Source organism: Saccopteryx leptura, chromosome 6 (assembly GCF_036850995.1).
Source record: "Saccopteryx leptura isolate mSacLep1 chromosome 6, mSacLep1_pri_phased_curated, whole genome shotgun sequence".
Lineage (NCBI taxonomy): Eukaryota > Metazoa > Chordata > Mammalia > Chiroptera > Emballonuridae > Saccopteryx > Saccopteryx leptura.
In genome coordinates, this window is record NC_089508.1 from 36,343,028 (window position 1) to 36,367,615 (window position 24,588).

Consider the following 24,588-nt stretch of genomic DNA (forward strand, 5'->3'; position numbering starts at 1 on the left):
AGGGAAGAGAAACTTCCTTATTCTCATTCACAGATGTAGACAGAGGCTCTAAGCCATTATGCAGCTTTCTTGGGACCAATTAGCAAAAAGAGTGGCAAGTGCAAAGGTCCTGAGTGGGCATATGAGGTCCAAGGGGAAGAAGAAGTAACCAGAGCAGGCCGACCGTCTTTTATTCTGAATGTGATGAGAAGCCATCAGAAGGTTTTGAACAGGGCTGACATGATCAGACTTACATTTGTAAAGGACTATTCTGGTTGCTGAGTAATTAATTATTCTGCAGACTGTAGGGGGAAAGGTGAGAATAAGGGACACCAGCAAGATGTTATTGCAATTACAAAAACTCAGGCGTGGGGTGATGGTGGCTGGGACTGTGGTATCAATGGTAGGCTGGCAAGAAGTGGTTGGATTCTAGGCATATTATCAAGAAGCAAAGAGAAACTGCTGGAGCAGCAGAGGACTCTGTGCTTTGGGGCAGTGGAATCGGAGCTGGAAAGACTGCCGACTACAAATGTTTTAAGGCACAGAACAGATTTCACACCGACACAGTGCGTTTATTTATCAACTCTTAGGATTCTAGAATAAATAAGTACTGTATTTGAGACCTGAAGAAGGGAGTCTAGGGAAGTTTAAGAATAATAGTTATATCCAGTAGGTAGCAAGCTACGGGCACCCAGTACTACAAGGTGGTACAGGTAGAAAATGTGTCAGCCCAGTAGGTTAAGGGCAAAGAACAAAATGTTCTGTATTTCCTATGCTATACTTTAAATGAGTCTCAGTTTGTACCCCCTCAAAGAAAAAGATTATAGCTTGAGATGTTACACTGACTTCCTTAAACTTTTCCTAAGAAGGCTTGTTTCCAAAGCTGTATTAGCAGAGATATTTCTCCAACTAGAAAGATTTATTTAAAAGCTAACATTTAGGCCTGGTTATGAGACATGACCAGAATAGCAATAAGATGCATTTAAAAATACACATAAACCACAATCAGCAAGAAACTAGGCAGCCCAGAACACTAAAGCAACAAGTGGCAAGTTTTCAGCTCTAAGTGAGAAAACAACAACAAAGACGGCTGTAATTAGGACTCCGGAAGTCACTTACAGAACCTTCCCTGCCTTAACTTTCTAGGTGGACCACTGACTGAAGAATCCCTAAAATGAAAAGTGGAATAAAGAAAGCCAAGTGTCAGGGACGGCTGAAGTTAAGAAACTATATAAAATAGGACCGTGGAGAGAAAAGTGAACTTACTCATCTGTGTTTAGTCACAGAGCTGTGATGAATTAAAAGGTTGGAAGTGCCTTAATTTTTATAGCTCACTTCCAGAATGTTTAAATGCTATAACAGGCCTGACCTGTGGTGGCACAGTGGATAAAGCATCAACCTGGAATGCTGAGGTTGCTGGTTCAAAAACTCTGGGCTTGCCTGGTCAAGGCACATAGAAGCAACTACTATGAGTTGATGCTTCCAGCTCTTCCCCCCCTTCTCTCTTCTTTCTAAAATCAATAAATAAGATCTTTTAAAAAATGCTTTAATAGAACTTCCTAATCATGGAAACCTCCTAAATTAACAGAATGTCCTTGAGTTGCAGATGTGTCCCATCTGCACCCTGGACCCTGAATAGAGCTACACATGCCGAAGTCACACCATCCTCCATCAACATTCTCTAAAACCTAAGGGAAGACAACATATCTGTCTCCATGTGGAAGGAACCAATACCAGAGTGCCAATGAATGCAGACTGACAATGTAGCAGTAAACCATTAAAATTTCTCTGGTCATGAGGAAGAGACAGAGTAAAATAGTTAGAGCCAGTTAGATATGAACAGACCCTGATGCAGTTTTAAGAAAGTTGCTACTGGCATCTAGTGGGTAGAGGCCAGGGATGCAACTACATAAATATTTTACAATGCACAGGCCACCTCCTCACAACAAAGAATTACCAAGCCCAAATGTTCATAGAGCCCATAGTTGAGAAACTCTGCTATTGGCCAACAAAATGTAATTGGGGGAGGGGGGCATCTTTTCTTTCTAAGGGGCAAAAATCAAGAGTGGGAATCATTGATCTCAGCCTGTCAATATGTGTTTGAAACTACATGGACAAGAGTCCATTTCCATTAGTTTTCTCCAGGTGAATGCCTCCCAAACAGAGTTGTAAAAGAGCCTGGCTCCATGATGGCGAACTTTTTTATAAAAACCGCCCACATTTACAGTACTGATCAACCAGGGGTGTCTCTCCAATTGCATATTTCTTCCGCACTTTGCCTCCAGAATCTTTACCAGGATGGTGTAGCTCATGGGCCATGGATAGAAATGGGACACATCTGCAACTCAAGGACATTCTGTTAATTTAGGAGGTTTTCTAGCCTTTGGTTGCTCCCCTACCGCCCACCATGGAAGCTGGAGGCGGGAGGGACCAGGTTGACCAGCACTGCAAAAGTGGGCAGTTTTTATAAAAAGCTTCGCCATCACGGGCCTAGCCAATAAAGGTCAAAGGTGCACATCTGTATGAAATCACATACCTCCGAAAGTTCCTAGTCAGAGGAACCCTAACACTCCTAAACAGTGACCCAGGTCTCTTTTTCTTTTTCTTTTTTTAATTTTATTTATTCATTTTAGAGAGGAGAGAGAAAGGAAGAGAGAGAGACAGAGAGGGAGAAAGAGAGGAGAGAGAGACAGAGAAGGGAAGGTGGGGAGGAGCTGGAAGCATCAACTCCCATATGTGCCTTGACCAGGCAAGCCCAGGGTTTCGAACCGACGACCTCAGCATTTCCAGGTCGACGCTTTATTCACTGCGCCACCACAGGTCAGGCCAGGTCTCTTTTCCAAAAGATTTTATTGATTTTACAGAAAGGAGAGGGGAGTGAGAAGTATAGTTGCTTCACTTTAGTTGTTCATTGCTTCCTTGTTGCTTGTTATATGTGTATGTGCCTTGATTGGGCAGGTCCAGGGTTTTGAACCAGCGACCTCAGTGTTCCGGGAAGATGCTCTATCCACTGTGCCACCACAGGCCAGGCTCAAAGTCTTGTATAATTATTCCTGAAAAAGTCCATTACAAATTCCAACTCGTTCTATTTAACATGATGGCTCATTTTCAAATTTTAGACATTTTATGACCGAGAAAAAAGCATTCTTAAAATATAACCTAACAAGGACATCTCAACAGAAGCCATAGGTAGAAAAAGAAGGCAGTGAAGGATAATTTGCTATACGGTTATAAAAGCTACATGAAAATAAAGCTGCCCAGGACCAACAAACACTGATTCTCAAAGGGCCCACAGAGCACCCCTTTAGCAAGTGATCGGTGAAAAACTAAGACCCTCGTCTTCAACAAGAACACAAATTTCCTTTTAAAAAAATGTCTTTTTAGCTGTGGCTGGGTAGTTTACATTGGTTGGGGCATCGTCCCAATGTACCAAGGTTGCAGGTTCAATTCCTGGTCAAGGCACATACAAGAATCAACCAAGGAGTGTATAAATAAGCAGAACAAATTGATATTTCTCTCTCTAAAAATAATCAATAAATAAGAATATAAATTTTAAAAACTGATTTTAGAGAGAGGAAAGGGGAGGGGCAAAGGAAAGGGGGGAGAGGGAGAGAGAAAAAGAGATACATCAATTTGTTGTTCCACATACTCATGCATTCACTGGTTGATTCTTCCTGTATGCGCTCACACCAGGGATCAAACTTGCACTGCACCCTGGGCGTATCAGAACGACACTCTACCCAACGGAGCTGCTCGGCCAGGGCCAAGAACACAAATTTCCTTTGCCTGCCCCTCCAAAGGAGGTTATTGTTATAAGATTTTAACAATGCAGTACAACAGAAATTGTCTTATTTGCTTTATTTTCCTTTGTTCCTATGTTGCTTTATTTGTTCATTTCAACTTTTATTCTGCTAAAAGATACTTCATATTTTCTGCAAAACCTAACAGGTATAGATCCTTGTAAAAACAACTGAGGTCACCTAGTGTTCCAAAAATACCTATATTTCAAATTCCTAGTTAGTAAAGTCAAATTAAAAGACTAAATTACTTTCTTGTTGAAGCTGTTTTCACTGATATGTACGTAATGTAATAGCAAAAGCGACATTATATCAGTATACAGAATAATCAGCTAATATCAGTACTTTCCTTTAAATTTAAAAATAAAGTTACGAATTATTACAATTTAATACAAATATGTATTTGCTAAACTTGAAAAGTACCTCAAATATGTATTTGAAAGTAATGTGACTCTATTTTAGGTTCCAATGTAAAATTCTTCCATTCAATTCTCTCAAGCTTTCTCAAAGACCTAAGAAGAAAAAGGTAAATTACCTCCTATTTATGACATGAAAATAGTGAAATGGTGTAAAATTCTAATAAATCCTCAAATTTGCAGTGAGTACAAGGGTCATCATTAATCCATATACACAATACAATAACTGCTTTTTAAAAAAAAATTTTCCATTGAATTGAGAGTGTGTGGAAGGGGGAGATGGGAAAAAAGGGGGGATAGACAGTAAGAGAGGCACCAACTCGTCGTTCCATTTAGATGTGCACACACTGGTGGCTTCTCGCACGTGCCCTGACCAAGGATTGAACCCTCTGCGGGCCAGGATGACGCTCTATCCCCGGAGCCACTCAGCCAGGGCCAATAATTATTTATTTTGAGTTTCTACATCACCGTTTATCAACTCAGCATTACTGACAGGTGGGACAGACAGTTCCCTGTTGTGGGGGCTGTCCTGTGCACTGTAGGATGCTGAGCAGCATTCCTGGCTTCTACGTCTGAATGCCACTAGAGTGTCTCCAGACATGTCCACATGTGTCCTGCGGTGGAGGGAGGGGCAACACTGCCCTTGGTAGAGAATCACTGATCTACAGGAAACAAGCGGGACTGCAAAACTAGGTTGCGTGCATTGAGACAGACTTCCTAAGAGGCAGGATTTCAACACTGGGTTGAGTGCATCAGAGAGAGATCCCAGAGAGAAAAGCACTGTCAGAGTCCCAGTGTGCAGAGTCTGGTGCTGCAGCCTTCCTGAACAATGTGGTCCCACCTTCCCGCCCCCGGAGTGAGGGCAGCTTCCACCCAGATCCAACAAAGTGGACAGTAAGACTACAGAGCACAGTAGTAGTCCTTGCAAAACATCAGGCGTCCAGAGTTTTACTTGTATAATTACTACATAAATGTGGTGGGTAGTAATCCAATTAAAAATAACTCTGGGCCTGACCTGTGGTGGCACAGTGGATAAAGCGTCGACCTGAATGCTGAAGTCATCGGTTTGAAATGCCGGGTTTGTGTGGTCAAAGCACATATGGGAGTTGATGATTCCTGCTCCTTCCCCTGTTCTCTCTCCCTCTTTCTAATAAAAATGAATAAATAAATAAAAATTTAAAAATAAAATAACTCTATAAGCCCAACAAAACATATAACTACATTTGGCTTCTGGGCCACCATTTTGTAAACTTCAGCTGACAGCAAGAATAAGGATGCCTGCCCTGTGGTGGCAGAGTGGATAAAGTGGCAACCTGGAACGCTGAGGTTGCCGGTTTGAAACCCCGGCTTGCCTGGTCAAGGAACATTCGAGAAGCAACTACTATGAGTTGATGCTTCCCCCTCTCCCCACTTTCTTTCTCTTTCTCCATCTCTCTTTCCTATCTCTAAAATCAGTAAATAAAATCTTAAAAATTATAAATTATGAGATATGAGAAGGTAGTCTCAAGTATGAGGAACTGTAAGTGAAGGCTGAACGCCCAGTATTAGCCTCGCTATTTCAGGACTATCTAGCCGCAGATATGGCCATCAGAGCGCATTGCGGCCCCAAGTCCTCTGGATCACCATCCAGGCGGAATACGGAAAGAAGGCGGAAGACTGGGAGTCTCCACTTGGGAAAAAAGAGCAGGCCGAGATCTCTTATCTGAGAAAAGCCTCTCAAATGCCTGGCCCACTTGCTCTGCTGCACAGGTTCCCAGAGTCAGGCCAGCTCTGACACCCGAGGTTCCCTGTCACTTCAGAAAGGCCTGTACCTTGTAGCTCATTACAGGCAAATCTCTCCAAGTACATGAAGGCCTACGGTATTTCACAGACAAGACAAAGTAAAAAAAAGGTATAGTAACATTCAGTAGCCCTTCACTGTGATGAGTCAATTCTTTATATGAAAATCTACTGCTCACAAAAATTAGGGGATATTTCAAAATGAATATGAAGTGATAAAAAAAAAAGCATTTGATTTTTTATTTATTTATTCATTTTTTAGAGAAGAGAGACAGAGAGAGAGAGAGAGAGAGAGAGAGAGAGAGAGAGAGAAAGGGGGGAGGGGCAGGAAGCATCAACTACCATATGTGCTTTGACCGGGCAAGCCCAGGGTTTTGAACCTGTGACCTCAGTGTTCCAAGTTGACACTTGATCCATTGCGCCACCACAGGTCAGGCTGATTTTTTTAAAATTAAACAAGAACATCAGAAAAGCAAACAAGTCAAATAAAGTTGTTTAATTATGCAAATGAGATGCAAAACCAACTTTTATTTCATTGGTGAAAATGCACTGTACAAAAGGCTGAAAGTACTGGAGTATCTGCACGTTCCCCGATCCCCTAATTTTTGTGAGCAGTGTAGTTCTAGTCCTGTAGCAAGGTGTATAGCCATGGTTTCATTTTGATCTTTGATCAGAAGGATAAATATAGTACTAACTTAAGGCTCCAGATTCTAAATAGCTACCAAAGAGACAGAACTGGATAAACACAAATACCACATGTTTATTCAGCAGGTATTTTCCAAGCACCTGTTTATTAAAACTTACTATGTGTTAGGGATTGCTCTAAATGCTTTATAAGTAATAACTCATTTAATTTTTTTTTTAAGAGAATGAGAGAGAAGTATCAACTTGTTGCTTCACTTAGTTGTACACTGATTGCTTCTCAAACATGCCCTGACCAGGGGTTGAACTGGTTACACTGAGATCGTGTCAGCGACCCCACGCTCAAGCTGGTGACCCTAGGTGCGAGCTGCCGACCTTGGGTTTTGAACCAGCCACCTCGGCATACCGGGTTGGCACTCTATCCACTGTGCCACCACCAGTCAGGCATAATTCATTTAATTTTAACAACCTTTTGAATTAGATGCCCTACTACTCCAATACACAGATGAGAAAACTAAGGCACAACAAGGTAAACTAAGTTACCCAATGATCCACAGAGGAGGGAGCAGCATTGTGTCTAGCTCTGGGGATACCACCCACAGGAAGCTCACAAACAGTTCCAACTTGCTCTGCTCAACCCACCACAACTCCAAGCACTTTCTCTCGGTGGCTTGCTAAGTGGTCAACTATCTGTCTCTTTCCAGCCAGTCTTTCTAGAAAAAAGACTTGAGAAAAATGCCACCAGAGGCTCGATTATAGCCAACAAAGAGAAGGTCAAACAATCCCAACATTTACTAGGACCCACTATGAAAAGCACACATGTAAGAACTGTGGTTTCTAGTCTAAAAACCAAATCAGGGTAGTTTTTCTAACACTATCTAATTTATACCCCTTTGTATAATCTCACTAAGGACATCTCCTTTAAACCAGGGTGGGCTCTCATCTTCAATATCAATTCACCTCACTCAGCTCCTCTAGTCAGTCACAGTCAGCTTTCCCAGGACTATCACTGCTGACCCCAAGGCAGTGTCTTAATAATTGATGAGGTCGGCCCTGGCCCATTGGCTCAGCGGTAGAGTATCAGCCTGGCGTACGTATGTCCGAAGTTTGATTTCCCGTCAGGGCACACAAAAGAAGTGATCATCTGCTTCTCCACCCCTCCCCTTCTCCCTTTTTCTGTCTCTCTCTCTCTTCCTCTCCTGCAGCCATGGCTTGATTGGTTCAAGTGCATTGGTTCCAGGTGCTGAGGATGGCTCCCTGGAACCTCTGCCTCAGGCACTAAAAATAGCTCATTTGTGAGCATAGCCCCAGATGGGCAGAGCATCAGCCCCAGATGGGGACTGCCAGTTGCATCCCGGTTGGGACACATGTGGGAGTCTTTCTATCTCCCCTCCTCTCACTTAGAAAAGAAGAAAAGGCCCTGGCCGGTTGGCTCAGTGGTAGAGCGTTGGCCTGGCGTGCAGGAGTCCTGGGTTCGATTCCCGGCCAGGGCATACAGGAGAAGCACCCATCTGCTTCTCCACCCCTCCCCCTCTCCTTCCTCTCTGTCTCTCTCTTCCCCTCCCGCAGCCAAAGCTCCATTGGAGCAAAGTTGGCCCGGGTGCTGAGGATGGCTCTGTGGCCTCTGCCTGAGGTGCTAGAATGGCCCTGGTTGCAACAGAGCAGCACCCCAGATGGGCAGAGCATCGCCCCCTGGTGGGCATGCCAGGTGGATCCTGGTCGGGCACATGCAGGAGTCTGTCTGACTGCCTCCCCATTTCCAACTTCAGAAAAATACAAAAAAAAAAAAAAGAAGAAGAAAAAAAGAAATAATAGATGAGGTCAAAGTCCGTGGTATAGGCTTTGTTTTTGGTCAAGAATCCTCTTCACCATTACACTGGCAGACTCATGACCTTAACTCCTTCAAATCTTTGTCTACCAATCACTTTTATGAGTATGAGCTACACTTCCATATTTAAAACTGCAACCCCATGCCTCAGAAACCGCTGTCCCTCTTCCCTACTTTGGTTTTCTCTTTCACTCTTCTCACTGCCACACATTTTAACTTTTTTATTGTCTATCTCTACACATCAGGACGCAAAATATATGAGGGTAGGAATTTGGGATGTTTTGTTCACTGTTACTGCCTCGTGGCTCTGAAGAGTGCCTGGCACATACCACCGCATGCGGTCATTTGTTGAATAAGTGAGTATCTAAAAAAGACACACACTTGTCTGAACCCTCAGATCTCCTCCAATTATCAAATTCAGGCTGCAACTCTGGAACTCCCCCACAAAGGAGAAATGGGGGTTTTCCTCCCAGAGGAAGATAATTTGACAACTAGATCCAGGTTTTCCATCAGCTGGAACAGGCAGAGAAGAAATCTAGAATAATGAATGTTGTCTAGTCTTAGCTACCAAGAAGGAATAAAGGGAGAATACAAGTAAACAAAAATGAAACATGGCCTTCTCAGCAGAGTGGGAGGCACGGGAGTGAGAAGACGGCTGTGAAGGAAAAAGATTAGTTTATAAAATTTCCTTTACCAAAGTGTTAAGTGCTCAGTAAAGTGAGAGACATCCTACATCCGGTGAAGACCTTGGTTCTAGTTGAGCCTCTGCCATTCATCAGCCTAGTAAGGGCCAAATATCATCACATTTCTTGGCTCAACTATTTTCTTAGCTGCAGGTAAGATGTCGGGAGTAGATAGGTTTTGGAGAAATTCTGACTGTGTAACTCCTGACCTGCCCCACCTTTCTTCTCTCCAAGGAAGAGATTTTACAATTCAGACACTACATCAGAAAAGAAACTGCCCAGGGCACTTGCAGGCTTGCAAGTCTGTCCCTAGAGACCCAATGATTGTTGGCAACCAAGGAAGCTGACCTGCAAACTTAGGAAGGAGAGACCCTTTTCCCAGATTCCAGGATCTCTGGCTGCAATTTAAGAAGTTCACTTACCTTTCCTCAAGAATATCCCAGGCCTGGCCAAAGAGGAGCGGTGGGGACATCCTGCCCAGAGCCTCCATCTGTAGCTCAACCTACTCAAGCTGTAAGAACCACATTCTGGTTCAGCCTTCCCCTTCCCCAAGGGCTGCTATTGCAGCCTCAGCATGAGGAGCTGGGGACTGCACTACCCCATAAGCCGGGCAAGTTGTCCCCCGTGTAGAGGAATTGTGAGCACTACCAGCTCCGGGAGTCAAGCTCTCCATGAAAGTCAAGGTGCTCACGTGTGGCAGTGTATGAAAGAGCCATTTTATAAGTACAGTAAATGAAAATCTTTGCAAGCACAAAGAGGCCTTTGTCTTCAAGCTCCTTTATGAACTGTGTTAGTAGGCACTAATTGTTCAACCATGGAGCACTGTGAAAGGTTAGCCATGTTAACACATGCTGGGAGAGACCCTTCCAGTGCCTGAAAGTCTTCTACTTTCTGTACTTAGTTTTGTGGTTTCAAGCAAATTAGCTTACCTCTCTGTACCAAAATTTCCTCAAATATAAAATAAATATCTAGGCCATTGAGTTGTTTGAGTTATTAACGGAAAACCATTTAGAATTGTTCCTGGCACAGTGTTTTACTACATGTGAGTTGTATTAGTGATTATAGTTGACCCCTGAACAACAAGGATTTGAATGGCGGAGGATTTGAACTATGCAGGTTTTTTCCAATAAAGATATTCTCCATATTCCTTGGGTTTCACGTCCCTGGTTTCAGTTGACCACAGATTAAAAACAGTATTTTTGATCCACAGTTGGAAGGCCATACTGTTCTTCAGTGATGAGCGCTGGGCTTGGGTTTAAGGCTTTACATAAATGGTCCTCAGCCTTCAAGGTGCATTGGAATCACAGAACAAGCTAGCCGGCTACGCCAAGGTTACGGTTTGATCCCTGGTCAGGGCACATACAAGAATCAACCAGTGAATGCATAAATAAGTGGAACAATTGTGTTTCTCTCTCTCCCTCTCCTTTCCTCTCTCTCTGAAACCAATTAATAAATTTTAAAAATTAGAAAAAAAAAAGTCATGGCCTTGACCGGTTGGCTCAGTGGACAGAGCACTGGCCTGGCATATGGACATCCTGGGTTCGATTCCCAGTCAGAGCACACAAGAGAAGTGACCATCTGCTCCCTTCCCCTCCCACAGCCAGGTGGCTCAACTCCTTTGAACATTGGCCCTGGATGCTGAGGATAGCTCAGTTGGTCCCAACTGACTATGGCAACCTCAGGTGCTAAAAATAGCTTGGTTGATTCGAGCATCAACCCCAGATGGGGGTTGCCAGGTAGATCCTGGTCAGGGCACATGCAGGAGTCTGTCTCACTATCTCCCTTCTTCTCACTTAAAAAAATAAAGAAAGAAGTCAAGATAGTGATTATCTTTGTGGTGGTGGTGACTAAATGAAGAGAGAGAGAGGCGTCCATGTTATTTCTTATATGAATGCTACTCAGGTAAATTCATTGGGCTGTATACACATAATACGTGTACTTTTAAATATACATTTATATTTAAATAAAAAGATTAAAAAATAGCTCCCTAAGAGTCTCTAATGTGCAGCTAATGTTGAGAGCCATTGAAATAGATCTCAAGGCAGCTATCCTGTCAAAGATAGTGTATTAATCACCCATGTATATCTTAACTACAGTTGCCCCAAACAGCACAAGGGTTTGGGGCACTGTCCCCTACACTGTCAAAAATCTGAGTGTAACTTTTGACTCCCGCAAAACTTAGAGTAGTCTCTTGGTATCCAAGGAGAACTGGTTCTAAGACCCACGCCCGCCCAGTAGCTTTCAAAATCTGAGGGTGCTCAAGTCCCTCATATATAATGGCCTAGAACAATAGATACAGTTGGCCTTCCAACTGTTGATCAAAAATACTGTTTTTAATCTGTGGTTGGCTGAATCCAGGGATGTGAAACCCAGGGAATATGGAGAGCTGACTGCATCTTTACTGGAAAAAACCTGCATGGTTCAAATCCTGTGCCATTCAAATCCTTGTTGTTCAAGGGTCAACTGTAATCACTAATACAGCTCACATGTAGTAAACACTGAGTGTGCCAGAAACAATTCTAAATAGTTTTCAGTTAATAATTCAAACAACTCAATGGCCTAGATATTTATTTTATATTTGAGGAAATTTTGGTGCAGAGAGGTAAGCTAATTTGCTTAAAACCACAAAACTAATAAGTACTGAAAGAAGGTTTATAGGTATTTAAGATATAAACATAAACAAAACAATGCATGTATTTGCCCTTATGGAGTTTACAAACATACTTATCTTGCTCTTTTTTTTTCCCCCTTAAGTGAGAAGCAGGGAGGCAGAGAGACAGACTCCCACATACGCCCAAGCCCTCTATGGGGTAGGGCAATGCTCTGTCCATCTGCAGCCCTTGCTCTGTTGCTCACAACGGGGCTATTTTAGCGCCTGAGGCAGGCTCTGGAGCTATCCTCAGTTCCCAGAGCCAACTAGCTCCAACTGAGCCATGGCTGCAAGAGGGTAAGAGAGGTAGACAGAGAAAGGAGAGGAGGAGGGGTGGAGAAGCAGATGGTTTACTTCTCCTGTGTGACCTGTCTGGGAATTGAACCCTGGACATCCATATACCTGGCCGACGCTCTACCACTGAGCAAACCAGCCAGGGCCTTACCTTGCTCTTTACTCAATACATATACAGTGAGCACCTATACTCAGTTGCCTGCCAAGAAGCAAACCTATATAATCTCTTCAAAATCAGTCTTTTTAAAGGGAAGAATTCATCAAGAAAAAGCCACTTGTAAAGGGAGCAGGTTTGAATACAACTTAAAAAAAGGTCAAACAGAAACAATGCAATTCAGCAAACCACATGTTGAAAAGCAATCAGCTAGAGGTATGTGACTTCTAGTCTAAAAGCCTGGAGTTTCTCCTCACCAATGTAAAAGATTCACCAGAATCTAATTTACACGTCACTTTTTTTGTCCATCTATCTCTACCTTCCAATCAAAAATCTTTTGCCCCAAGGTGGGTTTCACCACAAACCACTCTACAGTTCACTCAAAAATCTCTACTCACAAAATTAGGAGTTCATAGGACAATTATTGTTGCCAGCTACAGCACTTACATAATAAATGGTAAGGTTCAAGGTCCTAAGAGCAACCTGCAGGAGGATCACACAAAATACAGGCAAACGTAGGTTTACAGTTGCACAGTTTATTCTTGTATTATTATTTATTAAATATTGTATTATTTTACATATGAACAACTGTCAACCTACTTTTGCTCTACCCTGAGCAACCTTCTCTCTTCTACTCTCATCTTTTCCCCACTAGTTACCTCCCAGACAAAAAATGGAGGGGTGTTACTTCCTGGGAATAAGTGGCAACAATATCCACTAGTGGGGCAAATTTCCTGTTGGGGTAAAACTGGCAGAGGTAAACTGTAATGTGGAATATTGTCAAGATTCAAGAGTCAAACTAGAAAGGAACTCTAGGGTCAGGACACGGAGATGGCTGTTAGAGGAGTATTAAATTGAAGGGAAAACTGGACCCACTTAGCAAATAATGACCCTGGCGTAGTGGGAAAAGGAGACCGTCTGTCACCAAACTAATCTCAGTTTCTTCACTTCCAAATTACAAGGAAAGGAGGTCGACTTTTGAGTTCTGAGTATGGTGCAGCCCCAACTACTCTCCTGGCAAAGGCGCCAGCAGCTGCGCTTTCGGGAGCATAGTCGGGCTGGGTAAGAGGACTTGTCCCAGAAGCACCGCAGCCAACGGGCACAGCCACCAGGCAACCCACGTGCAAACGCAGATTGTGCCCGGGGTCCCCTTCTGCAGCTACAGGAGACCGGTCTCCAGGTGTGAATGGCTCAGGATAATGGCCTCCCTCCCCGTCGGACGGGTCTGATGTTGCGCTACAAGTCTCCCTCCCGCAAAAAATGGGTCCAGTGCTGACATGCACACCCTCCTCAGAGCCCCTGCCTGCAGCCCAACACGCGCTAACAACGACAGGTGCTTACGTGGAAACCACTTTCCCGTTCAAGATTTCCGCCGGTGCCATGACCTTTACTAGTCCGCTGCCCACGATGGAAACCGCCAAAATAGAGGTTCGACTCCCTTCACCGAGGTGCGGGACAACCCAACCCACGTGGTTAGCGACCGCCCAGGAAGAACTTGCTTTTGCGCCTGCGTCCCCGCCCAAACCGACTCCACCCCCCACCCTCCGGGGCTGGGTGCGCGTGCGCAGTCCGGAAGAACGTATTTTTCCCTAAGCAGGTGAGCGCGGCTAGGTAGGGGGTCTGGAACGCGGCTGAAAAATAAACTCATGACTAGAGGGAAGAAATGGCTGGCGGGCAGAAGGAGTCGTTTCAGAACGCGCCTTTGTTTGGGGCGGGGAATCCGCTTAAGAGTGGGATGGGTCTCTATTCCAGCCTATCAGGTGCTCAGGCGGAGGGGCGGTTTCGCGGGAGATGACTTCGCGGGCGCGGGAGCCAAAGGGTCTACCCGACGGGCGGGACGCTGTGGTGCAGTCGCTGCGCGCTGAGGGCGCGGGGCTTCCCCCAGGGAGTTCTGGCCCCACACGCGCGCGGGGAGTTTGGAGCGCCATTCTCGCCTAACCGCACTGTCGAACTGGTGCCTCCACCCCACAGCCGAGTAACTTAAAGTCTCCGGTGACTGACTCTCGGCCACGGTTGAAGCCCAGCACGCCGATTTAGGCCCGTATCCCAGTAACGCCAGGACCAGCTTTGCAGGACTCGATTGTGCCAGATCCCCACGCAGATCTGGGGTTGGAAAACCGACGCGAGACTAACGTGAGCTGATGACAAGTGACCAGCAAGGACGGACACGGCCTCCCCGTAGGCACTTACATATTCTGGACAATGTGGGAGATGGGGAGCAGGACTGGAGGACCCCAGGCAGCTAGGATGTGTGTGCAAGGGTCCCAGCTTTGTCATCCAATACAGTTCAGAGATAAATTACTCAAGTCACGTCATTCCCCCTCTCCCCAACCTTTTTTTTTTTTTTTTTTTTTTTTTTGTGGCAGAGACAGAGAGGGACAGACAGGAAGGGAGAGAGATGAGAAACATCAATTCTTTGTTGTGGCTCCTTAGTTCATTGATTGCTTTCTCATATGTGCCTGGGGGGGGGAGGGGGGTACAGCAGACGGATTGATCCTTTGCTGGAGCCAGCGACCTTGTACTCAAGCTGGTGAGCCTTGTTCAAACCCAATGCGCCTGCGCTCAAGCTGGCGACCTCGGGGTCTGGAACCTGGGTCCTCCACATCCCAGTCCGACGCTCTATTTACTGCGCCACTGCCTGGTCAGGCTCCCCAACCTTTTTGAAGTAATGACATGTTGGAAGTTTAAGGTGTACACACCGTGATGATTTTAATACACGTTATTGTTACAATTTTTTTTTTAAGTAAGAGGAGGGAAGATAGTGAGATAGTCCGGTATGCACCCCTGCCTGGGATCCACCCAGAAAACCCCATCTGGTGCTGACGTTGAAACCAATCCAGCCACTGGCTGCTGGAGGAGAAGAAGAAGGGGGAGAGAAGCAGATGGTGGCTTCTCTTGTGTGCGCTAACTGGAAATCGAACCCAGAGGTTTGGGCGGACATTCTATCCGCTGAGCCAAATGGCCTGGGCCTAAAAAATTCTTACCACAATTAGGTGGTTAACATTTCCATTCCCTCACATAATTACCATTGTGTGTGTGTGTTGATAATATTTAAGGTTTACTCTCTTAACTGTTCAAATGTATAATACAGTGTGGTTAATTACAGTCACCATGCTGTACATGAGATCCCCAGAATTTGTTCATCTTATAGCTGGAAGTTTGGAACCTTTGACTACCATCTCCTTATTTCCCCACCACCCTTGCTTCTGGCAATCATTATGGTACTCTATGAGTTCAACTTTTTTATTTTTTAAAAAATTTATTACTATTTTTTAGCGAGAGAGGGAGACAGAGAAAGACAAGAAGGTAGATGAGAAGCATCAATTTGTAGTTACCTCTCTTTAGTTGTTCATTGATTGCTTTCTCATATATGCCTTGACTGGAGGGCTCTAGCTGAGCCAGTGATCCCTTGCAGTGGGATCCCTTGCCAGCCACCTTGTGCTTCAAGCCAGTGACTTTTGGGCTCAGGCCAGTGACCATGGAATCATATCAATGATTCCATGTTCAATCTAGTGAGCTCATGCTCAAGCTGGTGAGCCTGTGCTCAAGCCTGCGACCTTGGGGTTTCAAACAGGAGACCTCAATGTCCCAGGTGGATGCTCTACTCACTACACCACCACCAGTCAGCAAGTTCTGCTTTTTTTAGATTGTGTGTATAAGTAATATCTTACAGTATTTGTCTTTCTCTGACTTCATTTAACATGATGCTCTCAAGGTCTATCCATATTCTCTTAAAAGGTAGGATTTCCTTTTTATAGCAGAATGATACACACACACATATAATTACATTTTCTTCCTCAATTCATACATTGATGGACACTTAGGTTGTTTCCATGTCTTGGCTATTGTGAATAATGCTGCAATGAACATAGGGAAGCAGTTAACTCTTTGAGATAGTGAATTTGTTCAGGTCACTTTGGATTGGATTTGACCAAATATCTGGGTTACTTTTATAAACCATTTCTTAGGGTAGCCTGTTTCAAGTAATAGCAGAGCTCATCCATTGAATTGATTATATGTTAGATTTCTGGACTTTTGGTGGTAGGGAGCTTTTGCCTTATTCCTAAATTCTCAGGGTATTTTACAGTTGCCCTATATATGGAATTAGAGACTCTCTTTGTTTTATAAACAGTTTTGGGGTTTTTTTTGTATTTTTCTGAAGTTGGAAACGGGAAGGCAGTCAGACAGACTCCTGCATGTGCCTGACTGGGATCCACCCGGCATGCCCACCAGGGGGCGATGCTCTGCCCCTCTGGGGCGTCGCTCTGTCACCACCAGAGCCATTCTAGCGCCTGAGGCAGAGGCCATGGAGCCATCCTCAGCGCCTGGGCCAACTTTGCTCCAATGGAGCCTCGGCTGCTGGAGGGAAAGAGACAGAGGAAGGAGATGGGGAGGGGTGGAGAAGCAGATGGGCACTTCTCCTGTGTGCCCTGGCCGGGAATCGAACCCGGGACTTCTGCACGCCAGGCCGACGTTCTACCACTGAGCCAACCGGCTAGGGCCTATAAATAGTTTTATTGAAATATTTAACATACTATAAATTTCACTTGGTTTAAGTATGATTTTTAGTATATTTGTGCAACCATCGCTATAATGGAATTAGAGAATCTGGTGAATTTTTCTTTTACTTTACCATTCTTTAAAAAAATTTTTAAATGTATTGGTTGATTTTAGAGCAGAAGGGAGAGAGAGAGAAACATTGACCTGTTGTTCCACTTATTTATACATTCATTTGTTGACTCTTGCGTGTGCCCTGACTGGGGATTGAACCCACAACCTTGGCATATTCAGATGACATTCTAACCAATTATCTGGCCAGGGCTACTTTACCATTCTTAAAGTTTGTACAAGTGACACATTAGAGGTACAACTTAATGACATATAAAAATAGGACATCTGAACACACACCCTCACATAATGTTATACCTGAACAAGTGGGAATTATAAGGAAAACTGAAGCAAAATTTTCTGGTAAATTCCAGGCAGTGAAATGTTAGTGGCTTATAATACCAAATAGATGTTGACTACTTCATTTGTCTTTTGCTGAGGAAGGTGGCACAAATTCTGATTTACAGATGGAGAAATAGGCTTTGAAGTATAACTTACCTAAAGCTGCAGAACTGTGCCTGGGATAAGCCCCAAACCTGGATGTTTCAACTGGAAATGTCATTGTCATTGCCACCTCAACAGCATGGTTTTCAACTATTAATATTGTGTGATATGTATAATTTATGCATTCATTGAGCATAAATGAATTATTGAGTGGCTCCTGTGCCAACAACAAGAGACACTGCTCTAGGTGATACCATAATGAGCCAACAGAAGTCCTGCCCTCAGCTAATATTTTGGTGGGGGAGACAGTGATCAATTAAAGAAATATATACCCTAATTTTAGATATTGAGATATGCCATTTTTAAAAAATAGACTAAGAGGATAGGGAATGGTGGTGTGTTAGGAAGTGCTGCTTTAGAAATGCAGTAAGAAAGGCTTCTCTGGGGAATCTGACTTGAGTAGAACCCTGAGTGAAGAGAGCAAGTTAGAGTGTAAGAGAAAAAGCAAGAATTTGGTTTGAGAAACTTAAATATGAAGTTGCCATTACTGACTTGAAAGAAGGTAACACTGTGGAAGAAACAGGTTTTTAATTTCAATTCAGTTTTAAAGGTTTTTAGGTTCCATTCAAGATGGAAGAATAGGTCTGGCACTAGAGGCAGTTTGGTTGGCAGCTTATACTCTTCAGGGCACCTCCAAGCCCAGCCATCTACAGGTTGCTCTGTAGCTCATGCCAGGAAAGTTAAGGCAGCTGGCCTTGCACCTCTCAGGAGGCCACAGAGCCAGTGCACCTGGATAGCTGCAGACCATGCTGGATTAGCACCCTACCACACCTATGAACTACACAGCCAAGGGGTGGACTTGGCAGGCACCAAAACTCCTGAAGCAAGTCCTGCTCTGTAGGGTCATCCCTGCACAGCAACTCCTCCTCTGTAGTCGTAGCTGGTCCTTGCAGCTGACCAGCCTGGGGTCAGCCCCTCCCAGTGACATGTTAACAGCAGGCAGGGCTCAACTACAACAGGACAGTGCACACAGCCCACACAGGGAATGCACCTGGAACACCCAGCTTGGGTGACTGGGGAGGCCATACTGCTGAGCCCTATAGGACACACTCAGTAAGGCCATTCTACCAAATTCAAGAAACCTAGTGGCTCTACCTAATACATAGAAACAAACACAAGGAAGCAGCCAAAATGAGACAAAGAAACATGTCCTAAATGAAAGAACAATAGAAATCTGGGGGGAAAAAACAAAACAATGAAATGGAGGCAAGCAAATTATCAGATACAGATTTCAAAGCAATGGTTAAAAGGGTATTCAAGGAACTTGTTGAGAACTTCAACAGCATAAAAAAGGACATAGATCATAAAAAAAAACAAGTCAGAAATGAAGGATACACTAACTGAAATAAATAATAAATTGTAGGAAATCATTGGGAGCAGAGATGAAGCAGAGAACCAGATTGGCACTTTGGAATATAAGGAAGCAGAAAACACCCAATCAGGACAGCAAAGAAAAAAAGAATCCAAACAAATGACAGTGTAAGGAGCCTCTGGGACAACTTCAAGCATACCAATATTTGCATCATGAGAATGCCAGAAGGAGAAGAGAGAGAGCAAGAAATTGAAAACCTATTTGAAAAAATAATGACGGTAAACTTCCCTTCCCTGGTAAAGGAAATAAACATATAATTCCAGGAAGTGCAGAGTCCCAAACAAGATGAACCCAAAGAGGTCTACACCAAGACACATCATGATTAAAATGCCAAAGTTTAAACACAAAGAGAGAATCTTGAAAGTAGAAATAGAAAAGCAGGTAGTTACCTACAAGGGAGCTCCCATAAGACTGTCAGTTGATTTCTCAACAGAAACTTTGCAGGCCAGAAGGGATTGACATTCAAAGTGATGAAAAGCAAGGACCTACAACCAAGATTACAGTAAAGCTGTAATTTAGAATCAAAGGACAGATAAAAGAGCTTCCCAGAGAAGAAAAAGCTAAAGGAGTTCATCATCACCAAACCAGTATTACAAGAAATGTTAAAGGCTTGACCAGGCGGTGGCACAGTGGATAGAGCGTCAGACTGGGATGCCAAGGACCCAGGTTTGAGACCCCGAGGTTGCCAGCTTGAGCGCAGGCTCATCTGGTTTGAGCAAAGCTCACCAGCTTGGACCCAAGGTCTCTGGCTCGAGCAATGGATTACTCGGTCTGCTGAAGGCCTGTAGTCAAGGCACATATGAGAAAGCAATCAATGAACAACTAAGGTGTCGCAATGAAAAACTGATGATTGATGCTTATCTCTCTCTGTTCCTGTCTGTCTGTCCCTATCTATCCCTCTCTCTGACTCTCTCTGTCTCTGTTTTAAAAAAAATGTTAAAGAATCTTTTTGAAGAAGAAGAAAAAAATAAATGGCCATAAAAAAACAAAATTTTACCATTTGCTACAGCAGGGATGGACCAAAAGGGTGTTATGCTAACTGAAATAATCATCCAGAGCAAGAGAAATACCATACTGTTTCTCTTATATTTGGAATCTAAAGAACAATACAAATGAACGAAAAAGAAACAGGCTTACAGAAAATATTTATGGTTGCCAGAGGAAAGAGGGTTTTTGTGACTGAGTGAAAAGGGTGAAGCAATTGAGAAATACAGATTGATAGTTATAAAACAGTCATGGGGATGTAGAGAATAGCATGGGAAATAATGTCAATAATATAATAACTATGTATGGTGCCAGTTGGGTACTGGAAATATCAGGGGGAGCACTTCATAAAGTATATGTCCAATATGCTGTATACATGAAACTAATACAAAATAATATTGAATGTAAACTGTAACTAAATTTTTTGTTGTTAAGTGAGAGGAGAGGAGATAGTGAGACTGACTGCATGCACGCTGACTGAGATCTGGGTACAGCAACCCCATCTAGGGTCAGTGTTCACAACAGAGCTATTTTTAGCACCTGAGGCTGATATGCTTGGACCAACCATGCTATCCTTGGCACCAGGGCAGATACTTGAATCAATGGGACCACTGCAGAAGAGGGAGAGAAGGGGGAGAGGAAAGGGAAGAGAAGCAGATGGGCACTTCTCTTGTGTTCCCTGACCAAGAATTGAACCTGGGACATCCATAAACCCAGCTGATGCTCTATCCACTGCTTCTTATACACCTAAATATCTAAGTGATATTTATAGAAATGAGAGTTAAGATATTTAAATACATGAGATTAAATGAGAAGGGAATTTCAATCTTCCTTCCAGGCAGGAAGATTGAAAAGCAAAGTTGTGTGTTATTAGAAAAACCGTAAGAACATGCAGCCTTAGAAGACAGGAGAGGGAAGTGTATCACAAGAAAAAGGGTAATTAATTCTGTCAAATATATAGTAAATTGGTCAACTGAGATAAAGACCGAAAGTCAATCATTTTACAGAGAACAGAAAGAAAAAATATTTTTATTCAAATGCTTTTAATGGCAGTTGCTTTCAAAATGTGTAATTTCTTTTTGCAGAAGCTTCATTTTGACAAGCTGTTTGAAGGTAATTGGATAATACCTATCAAAACCTTAAATTGGCCCTGGCCGGTTGGCTCAGCGGTAGAGGGTCAGCCTGGCGTGCGGGGTACCCAGGTTCGATTCCCGGCCAGGGCACATAGGAGAAGCGCCCATTTGCTTCTCCACCCCCCCCCTCCTTCCTCTCTGTCTCTCTCTTCCCCTCCCGCAGCCAAGGCTCCATTGGAGCAAAGATGGCTCGGGTGCTGGGGATGGCTTCTTGGCCTCTGCCCCAGGCGCTAGAGTGGCTCTGGTCGCGGCAGAGCGACGCAGAGCGACGCCCCAGAGGGGCAGAGCATCGCCCCCTGGTGGGCAGAGCGTCGCCCCTGGTGGGCGTGCCGGGTGGATCCCGGTTGGGCGCATGCGGGAGTCTGTCTGACTGTCTCCCCGTTTCCAGCTTCAGAAAAATACAAAAAAAAAAAAATCCTTAAATTGTAATTTACTTTGTAATTTCACTTCTAGGAATTTATTCTAAAGTAATATTTACATAGATACACAAAAATATAGCTATAGACATAGATATATCTATAGATATAGAAAGATGTTCCTCACAGCATTGATTTCTTTTTTTTTTTTTTTTTTTTTTTTTTCATTTTCTTCTCTGAAGCTGGAAACAGGGAGAGACAGTCAGACAGACTCCCGCATGCGACCGACCGGGATCCACCCGGCACGCCCACCATGGGGCGACGCTCTGCCCACCAGGGGGCGATGCTCTGCCCATCCTGGGCGTCGCCATGTTGCGACCAGAGCCACTCTAGCGCCTGGGGCAGAGGCCACAGAGCCATCCCCAGCGCCCGGGCCATCTTTGCTCCAATGGAGCCTTGGCTGCGGAAGGGGAAGAGAGAGACAGAGAGGAAGGCGCGGCGGAGGGGTGGAGAAGCAAATGGGCGCTTCTCCTATGTGCCCTGGCCGGGAATCGAACCCGGGTCCTCCGCACGCTAGGCCGACGCTCTACCGCTGAGCCAACCGGCCAGGGCCCAGCATTGATTTCAATAGTAAAAAGCCAAATCAGGATGGATGCAGTTGTTAAAGGAACAATGGAGAGAGAGAGAGAGAGAATATTTTAAGATAGCTTTCAAACATTGTTAAATGATAAAGGCAGGTTATCCAATAAAGTATATATGATTTAATTTATATCAGTATCCTAAACAGGCCTTCTGATTATATTATCAAAAGTTGCCTCCCCATTACTGTCACATTAGTCTTTTTTATTTACAGCACTAATCACGATCTAAAATGATTTATGTACTTGTTGGCTATTCTTTTCTTTTTTTTATTTTTACCAGAATGTAAGCTATGTAAGAAATTTCCTGTCTTGTTCATACTTACATTCCTGCTCCTTGGGCATGTAATTTTAAAAAGCTAGTTTTAGAGGAAACTTACTTTTCTTACTTTTCTGGTTTAGTTATTTCTTACTTTTCTGGTTTAGTTATTAACTATTTCTTTCATATCCTAAACAGGCCCTCTGATTATAGTATCAAAAGTTGCCTCCCCATTACTGTTACATTAGTCTTTTTTATTTACAGCACTAATCACGATCTAAAATGATTTATATACTTATTTGCTGTTTTTTTTTCTTTGTTGTTGTTTTTTTTTTTGTTTTTTTTTTTTACCAGAATGTAAACTATGTAAGAAATTTCCAGTCTTCATACTTACATTCTTGCTTCTTGGGGATGTAATTTTAAAAAGCTAGTTTTAGAGGAAAAAAAAAAACATTTCTTTTCTGGTTTACTTATTAACTATTTCTTTCATTCCTATGAAAATCGACTTCTCCCTGCCTCATTTTTATCATATATAAATGAAGGTAATGGAACAGTCTCTCTCAACCATAGAGTCACATCAGAATCACCTGTGCAGTTTTTAAACAGTGTTGATGCCTAGGCTCCCCGGGAGACCGATTAAGTCAGAATTTGGGGTAGGGTCAGGGTATCAGTCTTTTTTTGGAGCTTTGAGATTATGATGTTTAGGCAGAGTTGACAGTTACTGAATTAGATGGTATTTGAAGTATAATCTTAGTGATTCTGGTGTCAAGAATACATAATAAGGACATACTTTCTCTGGCAGAAAAGTATTTCCATGGAGTAGGATATTAGCTTTTTAGAGAAATCACCTTTGTTTTAGAAATAGCTGATGGAATCTTCATTTTTCTCCTCCCTTTCAAGTGCTTATTCAGCCTGACCTGTGGTGGCGCAGTGGGATAAAGCGTCAAACTGGAACACTGAGGTTGCCGGTTCGAAACCTTGGGCTTGCCTGGACAAGGCACATATGGGAGTTGATGTACTCCTCCCCCTTCTCTCTCTGTCTCTCTCTCCCCTCTCTCTAAAAATCAATAAATAAAATATTTAAAAATAAATAAATAAAGTACTTATTCCTTGATAAGATGTATCAGTATAAAAATTTGAACTATTTCAAGAATGCTCAAAAGAAAGACCCAAAATGTGAGGTTTACAGTTGCCAGAATGTTTACTTTCAGTGGGATCACTTTCTTAAGGTTCTTTAGTTCTCTAATGCTTGATGAAACCACTTTGTGTTTTCATTTCATTAATTAGGGCAATAAAGACCCACATGTCCTACTGTATCACTTTAAGAGGTCCTTTTTTCCCTTCCGTGGACCTCTAGAATGCATTCACCTAGCAACAGCTTCTCTGATGTGTAAACATTCTACTGGCAAATGGTGCAGGGAAGCCACTCCTACTGGACAATTCAGGTTTCTTCTAGTGATTGACCTTGGATTTGGTATTTTCTCTTGTTCCTGATATGGTAAAAAAAAAAAAATGGTTTTTACTTTCTACTATATGAAGCATAGCAGACTGTATCTTTCTTTCTTTCTTTCTTTTTTTTTTTACAGAGACAGAGAGAGAGTCAGAGAGAGGGATAGATAGGGACAGACAGAAAGGAATGGAGAGAGATGAGAAGCATCAATCATCAGTTTTTCGTTGCAACGCCTTAGCTGTTCATTGATTGCTTTCTCATATGTGCCTCGATCGTGGGCCTACAGCAGGCCGAATAACCCCTTGCTCATGCGAGCGACCTTGGATCCAAGTGGGTGAGCTTTGCTCAAACCAGATGAGCCCGCACTCAAGCCTGAGACCTCGGGGTCTTGAACCTGGGTCCTCCGCATCCCAGTCCGATGCTCTATCCACTGTGCCACCACCTGGTCAGGCGACTGTATCTTTCTAATTTGAAGTATTGATAAATCTTTTTTTTTTTTCAGAGACAGAGAGAGTCAGAGAGAGGGATAAACAGGGACAGATGGGAACGGAGAGTTGAGAAGCATCAATCATTAGTTTTTCATTGCGCATTGCAACACCTTAGTTGTTCATTGATTGCTTTCTCATATGTGCCTTGTCCGTGGGCCTTCAGCAGACCAAGTAACCCCTTGCTCGAACCACCGACCTTGGGTCCAAGTTGGTGAGCTTTTGCTCAAACCAGATGAGCCCACACTCAAGCTGGTGACCTCGGGGTTTCAAACCTGGATCCTCTGCATCCCAGTCTGATGCTCTATCCACTGCGCCACCGCCTGGTCAGGCTCAAGTATTGATAAATCTTATGAGCACACAAAAATATAATAGTCACATACAAACCTAAAATTACAGAATAATTATGCCATATTTCTTTGTTTATTTTTGTTTTAGCCTCCTTATACATATTGGTTTTTTTATGTTTGTTTCTGTTTGGGTTTTCTTGCACACGCGTGAGAGAGACAGGAAGGGAGAGAGACAAACATCAACTTGTAGTTGTGTCACTTTAGTTGTTCATTGATTGTTTCTCATC

At 43.4% G+C, this 24,588-nt stretch overlaps 2 protein-coding genes across 2 annotated transcripts in view; one reads left to right on the top strand and one right to left on the bottom strand.

Moving 5' to 3' along the window:
- MTHFD1 (methylenetetrahydrofolate dehydrogenase, cyclohydrolase and formyltetrahydrofolate synthetase 1) overlaps positions 1–13,753 on the bottom strand; it is a 66,306-nt gene extending 52,553 nt beyond the window's left edge. Inside the window, exon 1 of the mRNA XM_066388475.1 lies at positions 13,564–13,753. Coding sequence (XP_066244572.1) covers positions 13,564–13,604 — 41 coding nt within the window. The 5' untranslated portion in view covers positions 13,605–13,753. The remainder of the gene's footprint in view (positions 1–13,563) is intronic.
- Positions 13,754–13,811: 58 nt separating this feature from the next.
- Positions 13,812–24,588, top strand: part of LOC136377035 (coiled-coil domain-containing protein 170-like) — a 38,620-nt gene continuing 27,843 nt past the window's right edge. Inside the window, exon 1 of the mRNA XM_066343613.1 lies at positions 13,812–13,819. The gene's annotated coding sequence lies outside the window, so the exon portion shown is untranslated. The remainder of the gene's footprint in view (positions 13,820–24,588) is intronic.